We start from the raw sequence: 16,594 nt of genomic DNA on the forward strand, positions 1-16,594 counted from the left end.
TGAGTAAGCCCTGCTTCCTTTGGCTCTAAAGCAGACGGAAGAGTAGTATCAGCCTTATTGTTTTGTCACGAGAATTAAAATGGAGAATTAAATTATGCTCGATAAATGGTTGCTCTTATTGATACTAACACTATTAATGATGAATAATGATACTTTCTCCCTCTTTCTTGCTTCTGACCAGACTGTAGGGTATGACCCCATCATTTCTCCAGAGGTCTCGGCCTCCTTCGGAGTTCAGCAGCTGCCCCTGGAGGAGATCTGGCCTCTCTGTGATTTCATCACTGTGCACACGCCTCTGCTGCCTTCCACGACAGGTAGGTGTGTCCCTGCACTGTGGATTGGCCATAGGAGCCACAGACCAGTTACCGTGGGCCCTCGGTCTGGGCCTTCTGCAGAGGCCGGTAACCAGCTGTGGGGAGGCGCCCCCACGTCCTGCAGAACGCACTGATGCTGTTAGATGCCCCTGCGTCAGATGGAGGTGGGGTGAGCCAGCCGGAAATGCAGTGTCTGGGTGAGCTGGGCTCACATACAAGCTGTGACCCTTGTGGGTGCTTCCTACGGCCCCTGAGGGGCTTTCCGATTCCTGTACCCACTCCAAACAGTAATATCTCAAGAACTTCCAGGATGTTCCTAAACTGAGTCTAGACCCACAACAGCACTCCTGTCCCAGAGCATGCCAGAAAAAAGAGGTGAGAGCAGAGAGGCTGTCGTCCAGCAGGAAGAGAGGGCCTCTGGGCCGCCTGGGATCCAGGCACCACCCCAGCAAGCAGAGGCTTCCCTTTCTTCCAGGCTTGCTGAACGACAGCACCTTTGCCCGGTGCAAGAAGGGGGTGCGTGTGGTGAACTGTGCCCGAGGCGGGATTGTGGACGAAGGTGCCCTGCTCCGGGCTCTGCAGTCTGGCCAGTGTGCTGGAGCCGCGCTGGACGTGTTTACGGAAGTAAGTGCCCGTCAGCCTCAGTGTCAGGGGAGGAGGGTGTAGGGATGGGCAGAGGCGCTCATGACAGGGCGAGCCCGGCGTTTTACAGAAGGCCTTCAGCCTGCTGCCTCCAGTGTCCATGGTGAGCTTGGTACAGAGGTGCCCTCCCACCTCTGTGCTGTCTTCTACAACACCCAGGGTTTTTTGTTTTTGTTTTAGTATCGAATTCTGGACTTTATAGCTACCCCATAGAATGCATCTTTGGAACAGAAAAAAAAATAGAGATTTTGTTTCCCCGTAGTCATAAAGCTGTCATACCCAATCTGGGCACAGCCAATGCAGCATTTCACTCAACTGCACAGACTCCGTTCCCTGTAACAACTATTGATAATGTGCTTGGGTCACTCACAGGAGGCAAACTCTGTCAGCATCAATACGCAGCACTTTCAAAATACATGTTGTTGTCTTGAATAAAAAGCCTAACTATTTATTCTATCAGTCCAGTAATTCCATATGGTCTTATTACTTCTATACATAAGATATGATCTTTCAGCATTTGCGTAGGTAAATATTTCCCACGGTTTTTTTTTGCGGATTCCCAAAAGACTTCTAGGGGTTTAATATTTTCATAATAAAAGAAAGGAGCGGAGTCAATTTTTGAGAGTCAGACTAGCAAGTTTAAATAAGACCCTCTGCATACTCAATTTCTGGTGCACGAAGAGATTCAATACCGTCCCTTCACTCTCCGTTCTTAGAAGAACTTGAGAGGTATAACAGCAATAACCAATAACCTCTGTTATTTAATAGCCTGTATTTAATAGCCTAGGAAGAGAGAAAACATATATAGTAAAAAATATATAGTCTTAACAAAATAGAAGCCAAATCCTCCCATCCCAGGATGCCTGAAAAGGAGATTCTATATGGAGCATGGATGCAGGAAAGAAGGAGTCACTCCTACCAGAAAATGAATTGTGGATATAGTCACTCAAAACCAGAGAAACAACCACTGAGAGCAATTGACTTCAATTTCATTGTCACCAGGAGGGCATACACTAGAGAAAGCCTGGGCCAGAGCCCTTGGCATTCTCAGGCTTACTGGTACTGTGGTTCAACAGTCTTTGGAGGGATAGGGAGAACCAGAGACCACCGCCATAATGTGTAAAAAGAATACTATAGCAACAACATGGCTGTCGGAAATCAGCTAGAGCTCAGGTGGTATACCATTTCAAATCAAGCCTATACTTGCTTTCTTGTGAGAGGCTTGAGACGTGTGCAGAGACATCTTCAACATGCGCGGGCGACCATTCTTTTGAAAGACAGAGGAGGACCTCTTCATGAGTTCTTTCTACTCAGTAGCTTTCCTATCGGTTCACCGTTGAAACAAGAAAAGATGCTGCAAGCTCTTTCAGCTAGCTTCTAATTTGGACGCAGCACCAATACCACACACACGATTGAATGAATGACCACATCTTCCTGATTCTTGCATTCGGCAGGGTCAACACACTTCTCTGGACTGAGTAGGTGTGATCTTGTTCAAGAAAAACGTGTAAACATAGGGTCAGATTTTGTTGGTCTCTGTCCCAGAACATTGGTGGCACACTCCTCGGCTCTTGCACGAGTCAGTGACTGGCTTTGCCACGTCCCTGTACTGTCTCAGTCTGGCAGCAGCTGCTTCGGGTTTGTCATCCTCCTGCTGGACTGACAGTTCACCAGCGATGTTATTGATCCCATGTGCATGTGGTGGACTGAAGCCCGGGTTATACACCCTTCCGCTAGAAGGATGACTTCAACGTCGTCTGAGACAATCTTTAAGTGTTTCAAATGGAATGTTCAAAATGATCACTAGATCCAGGTCACAGATTTTGTCCAGGGCTTCAGCTTGTCCTAATGTCGTAGGAAAACCATCTAGTAGCCAGTGCTGGCTACGTCTGTTCTCCAACTCCGACGGCAGTAGGCGTGTGATCACATGACATGGAACCAAAAGACCTTTCTCTATGCACTGCTTTGCCGTGTCACCAACTTCGGTGTTGGTCTTGATATTCTCACGCAAGGAGTGACCACTGTAGAGATGCTGGAGGCCAAAGTTCTGGGCGATCCTCTGGCACACAGTGCCCTTGTCCAAGCCACACAGCCTGAGCATGTCCGCACTCAGGAGTTTGGAAGCCATTGCCTTCGTGAGGAGGTGGGCGGCCCGGACAGTGGCCCTGGAGGGAGCCCCAGGAACCTCGTTTCTTGGCCCCTTCCTCTGGCACCCTCGGCTCGCACTGGAACTTGCCGGCCACCCCTACGGCGGGGAGAAGAGACTTTTGAGACAACCCCTCCCCTCAGCCCAGCGCCGGGACTGACTCCAAAACTCAGGTTTTACATGGGACCCAATTCCTGGTCCCAGGCTGCTCAGACTGCTGCGTGTTGATAAAGACAAAGACGCAAACCAGTTTCGAGGGTGAGGATTTGGGGCAGGGAGAGGGGGTTTGGCGAATTGTTACGGGTCCCTGACTGACATGCAGTCCCGGCATCCACTCGCGTTCCTCTTCCCTTCTTCTCTTCCCAGGGAGGGACAGAAGCCCGAGGATGCTGGCAGTATTCCCTCAGGGTCCTTGCGGTGGGCTGCTCTCCCGGCGAGGCAGAGGCCCAGCCTCCCACCAGATGGAACTGGGAGGAGGGCATTTCCACTGGGATCCTGTGGCCCTCTCCTCAGAGATCCCACCCCCAGCATCAGGGCTCCTCCTCAGGATGCAGCAGAAGGAGCCTGGACTTTGGATTAGGCAGTTGTGGTTTGCAGGTTGCTGGCTGTGTGGCTTTGGCAAGTAACTGGCCCTCTCTGAGCCCCTGTGGCATTGGTGATCTATTCCCCGCCCAGGGCACACAGTGCATTTTAGTTCGTACTCCTGGTCGTCTTTCTCAACTAGGTCATAAGCTCCTTAAAGGCAGCGGAAGCCTCTGCCTTCTGCATGTCACCATCCTCCCCGACGCAGCACTGTCTCCTCTCTCCTCCGCGTCCTTGTGCCAGTTGCTTTTACGTGGCCACGACTCAGAGGGTTACATGGTCAAAATTCAGTGGGACCAACAGAGCCCTGGGGAGAATGGGCAGAAGAGAAGACGCCCAAGTGACATTCCCTAGGGCAATCTTCCGCTCAGTGAGCAGAGGGCTCGAAGGGACACTGGAGGCAGGGTGGAGATGGGCAGCCTGTCCCCTGAGAGCCAGAGTGCAGCACCTGTGCGAAGTGTCTGCGAGGAGCGGGACTCTTGCTGAGAGCCCAGCCAGCATGGCGCACCAACAGCAAGCGCTGCACGGATGCGGGGGGTGGGCTTCAGGGGAACAGCCAGTAACAACGACCTCCTGTGTTAAAGGTGCACAATCCCCACAATAATGTTGCGAGGTAGATAGTAATAACCCATTTCATAGATAAAGAAGCTGAGGCTTAGGGAGATCGAGGTTCGCCCCGAGCACCTAGGTGGTGAGCGGTGGAGGTGAGATTTGAATCTGGTCCACAGTTTCTGCTCTGTTCACTCTGCCGTGATGGAATGTTCACGAAGAAGCTGGTTACTGAGTCCAGTGACCACTCCGACAAAACAGAAGTAGAAGGTGAAAATACTCCTGCCTGCCTCCCCTCCAGCTTCCTGTGTGCCCTGCAGTGGCTCGAAGAGGGTGTGATCAGTCCGTAGCAGCCAACCTAGAGGTGTCTCTTTCTTGGCAGGAGCCACCACGGGACCGAGCCTTGGTGGACCACGAGAACGTCATCAGCTGTCCCCACCTGGGCGCCAGCACCAAGGAGGCCCAGAGCCGCTGCGGGGAGGAAATTGCCATCCAGTTTGTGGACATGGTGAAGGGGAAGCCTCTAGCAGGGGTTGTGAGTATCGCCACATGGGCTGTGGGTCCGAGGTCGGAGGGAGGGGAGGAAGGAGGCGTCTTGCTGTGGGGAGATGGTGACCTCCTGGGTGAAGAGATTGAGCCTGGGAGGTGAAGATGAAGGCAGTCTGCTTACGGCAGCCCTCTCCGGGAGGGGCGGGAAGGAGCCGCCCTGTCTCCAGCCCTGATAGCTGAGGCCTTGGTGGCAGACAGCCCAGCGCAGTTCTGTTACACTGTGGTTCAGTTCTCACTGCAGAGGTTGTGGCCCTTCCCAGGGCCCAGCCTCTAGAGAAAGGCTCTTTTGTTCTTGCGGGTGAAGGAATGTTGCTTGGGTGACAGCTGCGTGCAGCGGCGGGGGCGGGCGGGGGCCGGCCTGTGTGGAAAGCCTCTGTGGGGAGCTTGCACCCTGTAAACTCCCAGAGCTCTCCCTCCATCGTGTCCATCTCAGACCCTCCTCTCCCCACTCCCAGGACGAACCCTCCCTGCCAGCTGGCCCCCTCCTTCCCGGTCATGGCATAACATCCCCAGGTCTTGTCTCCCATCGGGCCCTTCCCGGCACGTGTGTGTCCTCTGAGCTTAACCCAACTTAACGTTTCAAGTCCCGTCTCGTTCATTCTGTCTGTGGATGTTCCTTCAGCTCCAGTGGGGACCAGACACTGTCGTAGCCCTGGGGGGTGCAGAGGTGAATGAGGAAGGCACGGTGCTCCTTCCTGGGGCACGCGGCCTCCTTCACGAAGACTTACCTGGCCTTTCCAGCTCCTTCTCAGGTCTTTGGCTGATCAACCACGTTCTCTCTTGTTACGAAGGTTCCACGAGTTTATATCTTTCTCCTTTTGTCTCTGAGGACAAAAAACCGTGGCTCGGGCTTCTCTGTAGCTCTCATGAGTGGGCCCGTAACACTTACTCGGTACTCTAAAAGAGTCAGCACGTGGGGCGTGGGGCTTCCCTGACCTCCTGGCTGGCCCTCAGCCTGGAGATTTTCGCTGGTGAGGACAGAGCTGTGGCAGGAGAGACGAGGACACTTCGTTCTGCTCTCTCCCCTCTGGATCGATAGCCCGGCTTTCCAGGCCACTCTGCCCTCTGCATCCTGAGAGAGCAAGGGCGCCAGCTGTTCCAGCATGCCCGTTCAGTCCGTGGAAGACCGGAAGGACTTTCAGGGCCAGCTGTCACGTGCCATGGGAGGCCCGGAGAGCCTGGAGCTGGCTGCAAAGACTGGGTCTGCCCATGTCCTCTGTCCTCTCTCTACTGTGTTGATGCCTCAGGATAGAGCACACTTCTCACTCACCTTGCACCTCCTGGGCTTCTGAGAAGGTCCATTCCTCCCAGCTGATGCTGATCCTGTCCCGGGCTGAGGTTTGCGCCCACGATGTTGCCTCGCCCTTCAGCCTTTCCGGAAGGCTGGTGTCCGCTCTCCCCGTCACAGCCTTGCAACTATTCACATCATCGTTAGGCGCAGCGGCCTCCAGGGCTTTCCCTGAAGGGAACTCCCTAGTGTAAGTTCTATCAAGTGGGACCACAAAATGTCCCCACCTTCCTGAGGAGGTAAAATCTCTTGGTCCAAATAGCTAAACTGAGGCAAATTGAATTCTCTCCCCAAAGCGGCCAATAGTCTTAGAGTAGCCATTTGGAAAGAAAGACAGTTTTGTCATGTAGGAACTGTCTCTCTTCCTGATTCTTTCCTGTATCTTCTCCAGCTCAAGTCTGTTCTTTTCTAAAAGTTTTATTTATTTATTCATTTTTAGAGACAGGGTCTTGCTCTGTGGCCCGGGCTGGAGTACAGTGGCATGATCATAGTTCACTGCAACCTCTAACTCCTGGGCCCAAGTGATCTGCCTCAGCCGCCCAAGCAACTGCGAGTAGAGGCGTGGGCCACCACCCTGCCTTAATTTCTTTTTTATTTTTTTGTAGAGATGAGGGTCTCACTGTGTTGCCCAGGTTGGTCTAGAACTCCTGGCCTCAAGCGACCTTCCTGCTTCAGCCTCCTGAGACACTGGGATGACAGGCATGAACCTCTGTGCCTGGCCTCAATTCTGTTCTGACCTTAGATACAGAATAACATTAGGGTCAGGCTAGTGTCCCAAAGCACCTGACTCTTCCCTGGAGTTCTCCTGTGTGTCTTCTAGAGAAGACTGAGAACCCTCCTTGTACTGGGCAGCGCCCTGGGGTTGGGCTCTGCAGACCCGCACAGAGGCCAGAGAAGCGAGGCGAGGGGCCTGCCTTACGGTAACTCTTAGTTGATCACTTGTCCTCTGCCTGCTGCGGGCTCTCAGCCCAGCCAGCTGTAGCGTGGTGCTCCAGGTCTCCTCTCAGCAGCTGGTCTTTCTCTTGTTCCACTTCCCAGCTCACTGCTCTCTCCCTGTCCCTGTGGAGACGATAAAGCCACCCTGTAGCAGGAAGCCCTCACACCCAGCCACCTCCCACACAGAAGCAGCCCTGGGAAGCCCTGCCTCAGCCACCATGTCCAACACCATGATCGTCTACCTCTATCTTTTTAAAAATACTCTTCCAGAGATAATATTTATGAAAACAGAAATAGAAGCATCTGAGTTTTCTCTTTTCTTTTTTTTTTTAATTTCAGAATATGATGGGGGTACAAAGGTTTTGGTTACATAAATTGCTTTTGTACTGCTTGAGTCCAAGTTATAAGTGCGCCCATCACCCAGATAGTGCGCATTGTACCCGTTAGGTATGATTTCACCCATCCCCTCCTCCCCACCCTGTGTTTTCTTTTGATTATGTCTTGTAGATGCCTGTTTGATTTGCATCAAACCCCGGTTTCTCATTTAATCCTTCTTAGATGGTTGTCCTTACAAGTTCCCTCAATAAAAGTGACCAAATTACCTAACTCAGAACCAGAGCATTTTGAACCACAAAATGGAATCGAAAGTTTGGCCCAGAACAAGCTGGCTCTGTTATCAGGCCCCTGGCGGGGACCCAGCCCACCAGACCCCAGACTTACAACTTTAGGAGGATATGTGGCTTCTGACCCCCACAATTTCCTAGCGGGGCTCCTGGTGGATTTCACGTGGATCGATGTTTGAAGCGTGATAGGATCATCAAAACTTTGTGACGACTGTTCATAGTGTTTAGTGACAAACGCTCAGTTTTAAAAAAAGAAAATATGGGCCGGACGCAGTGGCTCACACCTGTAATCCCAGCACTCTGGGAGGCCGAGGCAGGAGGATCGCTCGAGGTCAGGAGTTTGAGATCAGCCTGAGCGAGAGCGAGACCCCGTCTCTACTAAAAATATTAAGAAATTGGCCAAACAATTAAAAAAAAATAGAAAAATTAGCCGGGTATGGTGGCGTGTGCCTGTAGTCCCGGCTACCCAGGAGGCTGAGGCAGGAGGATCGCTTGAGCCCAGGAGTGTGAGGTTGCTGTGAGCTAGGCTGAGGCCACGGCACTCTAGCCCAGGCAAGAGAGTGAGACTCTGTCTCAAAAAAAAAAATAAAAAAAGTAAAAAATAATAAAATAATAAAAAAAGAAAATGTACATGAAGGCATATTAGGAATGCAATCCCAGAGAAGCCCATCTTTCTATGTCCAAGAAGTTATCTGTGACTCCTCATACTTTTTATGTCAAAGACCCACCTTTACTGTGCTGCCCAAACCCTCCCCCAGCACAGCAAAAGCAAGTCTCCCCTGGAGGGGGCAATTTTGAGTGGCCTTAGCCTTCTGCGTCCATTTCTGGCGCCACCGCGCTCCTCATCTGTAGGAACAAGTCATTGTCTTCTTGTTGGGGGCTGATGGAAGTCGCCATCCACCAGGCACCCACAGCATGGGTGGCCCTGTGCCTTTTCTCCATGTGCAACTGAGTCCTGGCAGCACACCCTCGACTTGGGAGCTGAGCCGGGCAGGTACGCCCCTGCCCTGCCTCTTTCTGACCTCAGCCCTGCTCCCCCACTCTCCGCAGGTGAACGCCCAGGCCCTGACCAGTGCCTTCTCTCCACACACCAAGCCTTGGATTGGGCTGGCAGAAGCTCTGGGGACACTGATGCGAGCCTGGGCCGGATCTCCCAAAGGGACAGTCCAGGTGGTAACCCAAGGTGAGCTGAGGACACTGCAGGGGCTGGGAGAGGGGAGCGTGGGCTCTGACCCTGCTGGGTGTGTCTGCTGCAGGTCACAGGGCTAGTGCGAGCCTAAGAGGTGACTTGGACCCTACTCTGAGTATAGTCACTCACTACGGAGGGTGGGAGAAAGGGGGAGGGTATAAAAAGTCATTGGGAGGATGTATTTAATGTTCATAAATTCTATTTATGCAGTACTTTAAAGGTGTGCATGTTTTGGGTGCAAGAGAGACTCTATAAGAGATAAGGGTTTTGTGCAAGGGAAGGTATGATCCCTTGGGGGTCCCCAGTTAAGCAAGAGGACATTCAGTTCTGGTTTTGGCCCTGTCACTAACCTGCTGTGTGACTTTCCTTCCCTTCCCTGAACCTTGGCTTCCTCACATGTCAAGTGAGAGTCGGGGGGGTGCATGAGCCAGCGGAGGTGGTGGGGACATCCTATGCTCCGTGACACACTGAGGTGGGCTTTTGGGCAGTCTGACCGTCCTTGGGGTATGCTCAGGCGAGCAGTGGGAGTGAGAGCAGCGGTCATGTCCACCCTGCTGAGCTGCTAAGCAGCCTCTGGCCGCCTTTGTCATGGACCCAGCACTACGCAGATGTGGTTGAGTGACCAGGGAGGGCTCCAGTTCCCTTAACTCTCCCCCACTGACCACTGGGCATCTGCACACTGGGGAGAGATCGCAGGTGGGGGTGGCTGAGCTCCGAGCATCGGCAGTGCCAGAGAAGGGCAGAGCCGGCGGCTCCCTGCTGGCCCTGGAGGAAACGAGGCAGGGGACAGGAGCAGTTGCTCCTTTCTGCTTTCATTTCCTGAGGCTGGCAAGGGAACGGGTTCCAGGTAGGGATGCGAACAGGAAATTTTCCAGTGTTCTCCAAGAGAATGACCAGCAGGCCAGGGTGGCCACGCCAAGGGCAGGGTGGGGCAGGGAGTGGCGTTGGGCTGAGTTTTGGAGGGGAGTTTCTCAGGGTGGCTAAAGTAACAGGTTTCCTAAGTGGGACTGCCCGGGCCAGGCTGTGGTCGGGGTCCCCCGGCAGCGAGGAACCCATAGCCCAGAGCTGGCTGCCAGTGGCCCCCTGTCCCTTCCTATGGTGCTCAACAGTGACCTGAGGGTGGCTTCTCCTTGTTCCCAGGAGAGTCCCTGAAGAACGCCGGGAGCTGCCTGAGCCCTGCGGTCATTGTCGGCCTCCTGAAAGAGTCTTCCAAGGAGGTGGACGTGAACTTGGTGAACGCCAAACTGCTGGTGAAAGAGGCCGGCCTCGATGTGCGTCCCCGCCCCCTCCTTGTCAGCACCGCTCTTCTCCCCGCCTGTCCAGAGCCCTCTAACCGCCCTGCTCGCCCTGCTTGCCCTGCTCGTTGAGTGGAGTCCTGAGTGCATGTCCTGCCCTTGGCCTGGCCACCTGGGAGAGGCAGCTGCAGTCCCTCCCTCTGCAAGATGGAGACACTGCCTGTCTCTGAGCATCGCAGAGTGAACTAGTATGCGTGAAAGTGCTTCGCGTGTGTGAGTGCTCTGTGAACCGAGGTTGCGGCCCCCACTCCACAGCTGGGGAGGATGATGAGCCAGGCCGCGACACACTCGGCCTGGGTCTGCATTCGGTGCTCCTTGTGCCGTAGCACCTGGTTTTCTTGATTAGCTTGCAAACTCTGGGAGCAGGCCTCACGGCTTCTGCTGCCTCTCACAGCTGCCCTGTGGTGCCTTCCCTTCTGGGTCCCTGTTAAGTTCTAAGTCTGTTTCTCAGCCAGTGGGAGCTGACAGGAGCAATCCCAGGCAGCCCTGGGATTCTGTGCAGGGAGCTGCGTGTCGGAGCAGGAGGGCCCAGGTGGGACCGCTGCGGCAGCTGCATCTCCTCAGCCTTGCCTCCCTCCCGCCCCCCATTCCCCCATCCTTTACCTGTGCCTGGCAGGTCTCTCTGTGCCCTCCCCTTAGGGAGTCACTAGATGACCCAGGAGGCTGATACTCAGGGGCACAAGGCTTAGCCCGTTCGCCTTTCCCCTGAATTGCTGGGCATGTCGGCCAGGCGTACCAGCGATCAGGCTGAGAGAGGGCGCGAGTGTGGTGCAGCCAGGAGGAGTAACTGTGGCCGTGCCTTTTCCCTGCAGGTCGCCACCTCCCACAGCCTTGCTGCACCAGGGGAGCAGTGCTTCGGGGAAAGCCTCCTGACGGTGGCCCTGGCAGGCGCACCCTACCAGGCTGTGGGCTCGGTCCAGGGCACCATGCCTGTACTGCACATGCTCAACGGAGCTATCTTCAGGCCAGAAATGCCTCTCCGCAGGGGCCTGCCCCTGCTCATGTTCCGGGCCCAGCTCCGTGACCCTGCAGTGCTGCCTACCATGATTGGTGAGGAGGGCCCTGTGGGGCTGGCTGGGGCCCTAGAGGCAAGGGTGGGACCTCCCCGGGGTTTGGATCCTGTCTGCCTTCTGCCTTCTTCAGCCGCTCTCCCTGCCTCAGGGCATCTCTGGATCTGCACCATACCAAAGGTCTGTCGTGCCAGTTTCCAGAACATTCAAGGGTTGAATACTGAGTTCAGAAGGGGAAAGTGCTTTATCCAGGGTCACAGAGTAGTGTGGCAGGGGTAGGACCTAGCCCGGCTGTGGGTCCCCAGCTTGCCATGTTAAGCACCCTGTTTGGACCTGCCCACGGAGCAATATTTCAGGAACTCAGGGCCATGGAGCGCAGGTTTCCTTCTCCCGCCTGCAGGCCCCAGCGGCCAGCTTGGTTGCACAAAGCCTAAAAGGCATCCCCTCCAGCGGGTGTGGGTGTGTGGGGCCTGGGTCGCTGGGGGTTTCTGCAACACATCCAGGTTTGGCAGAGGGTGTGTTGTGTCCCCAAACCCCGAAGGGCCTAATTTCACCATCCTTAGCAGCTCTTGGTGGCTAGCCCGTCCCTTCCCTGCCTTGCCCGAGGTCAGGGCGTTAAAGAGCCCCTGGAATGTCAAGGGAGGCTGGGCAGGTGCCCTGTTGTTCCTTCCGTCTCAGGTCTGTGATTCTGAGACTGTCATCCCCCCATTGCAAGTCCGATCACAGAGGCCGACGACCTCGGACTCTGCTCCTAGGCCCTCGCTCCTCCTCTCCCTGTGCCCTGTGCCAAGCGAGATTTCTCCTACTTCCAGGCCTCCTGGCAGAAGCGGGTGTGCGGCTGCTGTCCTACCAGACCTCCGTAGTATCGGAGGGGGAGGCCTGGCACGTCATGGGCATCTCTTCCCTGCTGCCCAGCCTGCAGGCGTGGAAGCAGCATGTGACCGAGGCCTTCCAGTTCCAGTTCTGACCTGGGGCTCACTGGTCCCAGCCTGGGGCTTCTCTGAAGAAAGCTGCCCACTGAGCGGTAGGGAGAGGAAATCCACATTGCAGGGGCGGGACATGGGCCTCTAGGACAGCAGTAACCATCTAGTAAAGAGCTTCCCACCTCCTCCTGTGTCTTTGTGTTGTCATTTTCCTGAAGAGCCAGCAGAGGGCATCTGCAGGCAGCCCGGGACTGGATGCTGGAGGGTGTGGAGGAAGATTGGGATGAGTGGGTGGCGTGGGTGTGGGAGCTCTGAAGATGACCTGCTCCTGTCCCTAAGGTTATTCAGAGGCATTTTTATAAGAAGAAAGCTCAATATATTTCAGAATCCTATAGTATTTCAAGATCCCTTCCATCTGTGAATATACATGCACATGAATAAGTCAAATTCAACAAACACACACAGCATTGTGTGCCAAGCAGAGTGAACTAGTACTCGTGAAAGTGCTTCGTGCGTGTGAGTGCTCTGTGAACCGAGGTTGCGGCCCCCACTCCACAGCTGGGGAAGATGATGAGCCAGGCTGCGACACACCGGCCTGGGTCTGCATTCAGTGCTCCTTGTGCCATAGCACCTGGTTTTCTTGATGAGCTTGCAATCAAGAAAGCACCTTGGGGCGCGTGGTGGCTCACACCTGAAATCCTAGCCCTCTGGGAGGCCGAGGCGGGCAGATTATTTGAGCTCAGGAGTTCGAAACCAGCCTGAGCAAGAGCGAGACCCCATCTCTACTAAAAATAGAAAGAAATTAATCAGACAACTAAAAATACGTAGAAAAAATTAGCCGGGCATGGTGGCGCAGACCTGTAGTCCCAGCTACTCGGGAGGCTGAGGCAGAAGGATCGCTTGAGCCCAGGAGTTTGAGGTTGCTATGAGCTAGGCTGACGCCACAGCACTCACTCTAGCCAGGGCAACAGAGTGAGACTCTGTCTCAAAGAAAAAAAAAAAGAAAGCACCTTGGGCTGGGTGCTTTCCTTTAAGAGAAGAGTTCAAACCTGACCCCTGTCCCATAGAAGTCTCCTGATGGGAGGAACAGAACGTACAGAGGTCACGGGAAGCCGTGAGTGATACCACAGCAGAGGTATACAGGAGAGCTCATGAGTCCAGAGAAGAAAGTAATTTGAGCTCAGGATGTTGGTGTCTCAGAGATGTTTGGAAGGATTTCATAAGGGGAAGACTGTGTGTGTAAAGTCATGGGGACATGAGCGTATGCGGCAGATTCACAAAGTGAGTTCAGTGTGGCGTGGACAGTGTGTTAACTTTTTTTTTTTAAGATGAATTTATTGGCCAGGCACGGTGGCTCATGCCTGTAATCCTAGCACTTTGGAAGGCTGAGGCAGAATCGCTTGAGCCCAGGAATTTGAGGTTGCATTGAGTTATGATGACACCACTGCACTCTAGGCAGGGCAACAAGAGCCAGACCCTGTCCTCCTGCCCCCCCAGAAAAGGTGACTTTCTTGAAAAATATGGCAGAATGGCACTCCTTCACCCCAAAGGTTCACCTTTTGAGAGACTACCTCCCCATTAATATAGGGTGATGCATTCCTTTCCTACCGTGTGCCCAGTAGCATCTGTTTTCCGAGGCTCCTGCCCTGGCTAGGAATTGCTTGGCACTGGTAGGGGCAGGCCCACTGCTTTGGCCTCCTTAGTGCCTCGAAGGGGCTGAGTGTTGCAGGAACTCCAGCAGTAAGGGTGGTGCTAGTGTCTGCAGTGAGCCCAGATGTGTGTGTGTGTGTGTGTGTGTGTGTGTGTGTGTGTGTGATGGCACTGCTGGAGCAGACCTTAAAGGGCTCGGGCCTGGGTGTGAACACCAAGGTCAACTTTGGGCAGCTCTGTGACCTGGAACACATTGTTTAATTCCCCTAAGCCTCTGTTTCCTCGACTGTAAGAGGAATCATGACGCCTCTCACAGAGCCACAGTGAGGATTTACTGCATTAAAAAGTGATTTACACAAAGTGCCCAGGGCACTTGGTGAACATTGATCTCTTCATTCCTGTGCCTTTCCGAGAGTAGATGAGAGGTCTCAATCCTTTATATAGAAACAACTCAATGAACCAAAGACCCCTCTCCCGGCCCCCATCCCCTCATTGCGATGTGTTCAACCAGATCTAGATGCTGGGTGTCCTGACATCAGACGGCACACTCCCTCCTGTTGGAAAAATGCCTGTGCCTCATGCAGCATCTGATGGGGAGGTCACTTGAGTCAACTGATAGCTAGAAAAACAGGCTGAGACTGAAGTTAAAAACTCGGTTAAAAATTGAGCTCAACCTTCAGCCGCTAAGTCTCCTTCCTCAAAAATCCCTAGGCAAACCACATTTTGTACACTAAGATGGTCAGAACAATTCTAGAAACCCAGATTACTTGAACATCTCAAAATATCCTCCTAGACATGGGTCACACTAGAAGGCATGGGACAGTTTCATTGCATCACCTATACCTTGGCTGTTCATACGACCTCCCAAATTTAAGGGACAGGATTAATTTTAAAATTCAGCTATTAATAGTTTCTTTAGGAACCTCCATACTGTTTTCCATAATGGCTGCACTAATCTACGTTCTTACCAACAGTGTATAAGTGTTCCCTTTCCTCCACATCCTCACCAACACTTGGTATCTTTTGTCTTTTTGTTAATAACCATCCTCACAGGTGTAGGTGATATATCACAGTGGCTTTGATTTGCATTTCCCTGATGACTAAGTGGAATAAGCCAGACACAGAAAAATATTGCATGATCTCACTTATACATGGAACCTAAACCAAAAGAAGGTCAAATATATAGAGATACTGACTAAAACTGGTTGTTGGGGTCAGGGGGTGGGGCACGGGGAGGAAATGGGGAATAGAGGTCAAAGAGTGTAAAGTAGCAAATCTGTAGGATGCATAAGTTGAAAGATCTAATGTACATGAGCATGAGGACTATAGTTAATAGTACTGTACTGTATTGAGAATTTTTGCTAAATGAGTAGATTATAGCTGCTCTTACCCCACGGTGGGTGGGTGGGGAGGGGAATGGATAACTATGTGAGTTAATGGATATGTTAATTTGTTCCTTTACGTAACCATTTTACTACATATATATATATGTATATATATATCTTATCACATCATGTTGTATACCTTAAGTATACACAGCGAAATCTTAAAAAATCCAGATGGTGCTGCTGGAAGGATCCCATTAACTCTTTTGTGTTACCGTGTGGCACGTGGCCTCTCTGCATCACCTAACTTTAGAGTGGAATTTCATTCTTGTGCATGCTAGCTGGGAAGCAGAATGCCTTCTGTAAGCTCAGTGGTGGAGGCAAGGCAAATGCTGGGGCCACACGTGGGAAATGCCTCAAAATGCTGACTCCTGGAGCCCTGGGGTTAAGAAACAGGTGTGTGTGTGTGTGCGTGTGTGTGCGTGTGTGTGCGTGTGTGTGTGTGTGCGTGTGTGTGTGCGTGTGTGTGTGAAATCGGTCTGTGAGGTCAGTGTGTTGGTGTGTGTGATCAGTGTATGTGTGTGTGTGTGTGTGTATGTGAGATCAGTGTGTGTGTGAGGTCAGTGTGTTTATGTGTGTGATCAGTGTATGTGTGATCAGTGCGTGTGTGTGTGCGTGTGTGTGTGAAATTGGTGTGTGTGTGAGGTCAGTGTGTTGGTGTGTGTGATCAGTGTATGTGTGTGTGTATGTGAGATCAGTGTGTGTGTGTGTGAGGTCAGTGTGTTTATGTGTGTGATCAGTGTATGTGTGATCAGTGCGTGTATGTGTGTGTGTGTGTGTGTGTGTGTGTGTGTGTATGACCAGCGTTTCCCCCTAGAGACCCGCAGCTGCGTCATGGTCAGTGGGCTGGGCCATTCACATCTGTTTCAATATCCCATGTTGAGTATTGCCATTTGAGATGAGTGTAACATGGCTCAATACTTGCCTAGGATGCCATCCTCTTTCCTGCTCTAGGTCCCTCTGGGTGATTCTTTGCCCACACAGGGAAGTTCTTCATTTGCGTGGCATCAGCAGCTTTTGGGGTGAAAGTGTCGACAGGGTAATTGGAATCTCATTCCTTCATGTGCAGACCTTACTAGGCGGAGAGGGCTGTGTTCAGAGCAGGCAGGTGTCAGTGTTAATGAAGGGGATCCCAGAGCTGCTGGAGGAAGGCCTCAGGCTTGGTATAAAAGTTGGTGAGGAAGGGGACCAGGGACCTCTGTGTGTGCAATGGTGGCAATGGCTAGTGCCATCCTGACACCCTGCAGGTGAACCAGGGCTGATATCCAGCTGGTGTGTGGGGGTATGGGCATCGTTTATCCCGGTTGTTAAATATTTTTACTGTCATCCCTGGGTTGTGTCCAGGTGAATCCCTAGTGGAGGCAGGCCTGGCCCCAGCAGCAGGTGGTATGGCAGGTCCTGGTTGCCAGGGCGGTAGGGGACAGTTTCAGCGCCAAGACCCCACAGTGAACTCCTGTGTGATTAGAAGGCCAGGCCTGGTGTCCTGTATCTTGAGAGCTCGGGTGAATACTGG

At 52.9% G+C, this 16,594-nt stretch overlaps 1 protein-coding gene and 1 pseudogene across 1 annotated transcript in view; one reads left to right on the top strand and one right to left on the bottom strand.

The window, feature by feature from the left end:
- Positions 1–12,192, top strand: part of PHGDH (phosphoglycerate dehydrogenase) — a 30,201-nt gene extending 18,009 nt beyond the window's left edge. The window contains exons 6-12 of the mRNA XM_012643447.1: positions 182–314; positions 790–938; positions 4,616–4,768; positions 8,680–8,812; positions 9,959–10,089; positions 10,926–11,163; positions 11,936–12,192. Of these exons, the coding sequence (XP_012498901.1) occupies positions 182–314; positions 790–938; positions 4,616–4,768; positions 8,680–8,812; positions 9,959–10,089; positions 10,926–11,163; positions 11,936–12,090 (1,092 nt within the window). The 3' untranslated portion in view covers positions 12,091–12,192. The remainder of the gene's footprint in view (positions 1–181; positions 315–789; positions 939–4,615; positions 4,769–8,679; positions 8,813–9,958; positions 10,090–10,925; positions 11,164–11,935) is intronic.
- LOC105809581 lies at positions 2,413–3,084 on the bottom strand (annotated as a pseudogene).
- Positions 12,193–16,594: the final 4,402 nt, after the last annotated feature.

Source organism: Propithecus coquereli, unplaced genomic scaffold (genome assembly GCF_000956105.1).
Source record: "Propithecus coquereli isolate 6110/MARCELLA unplaced genomic scaffold, Pcoq_1.0 Scaffold197, whole genome shotgun sequence".
Taxonomy (NCBI): domain Eukaryota; kingdom Metazoa; phylum Chordata; class Mammalia; order Primates; family Indriidae; genus Propithecus; species Propithecus coquereli.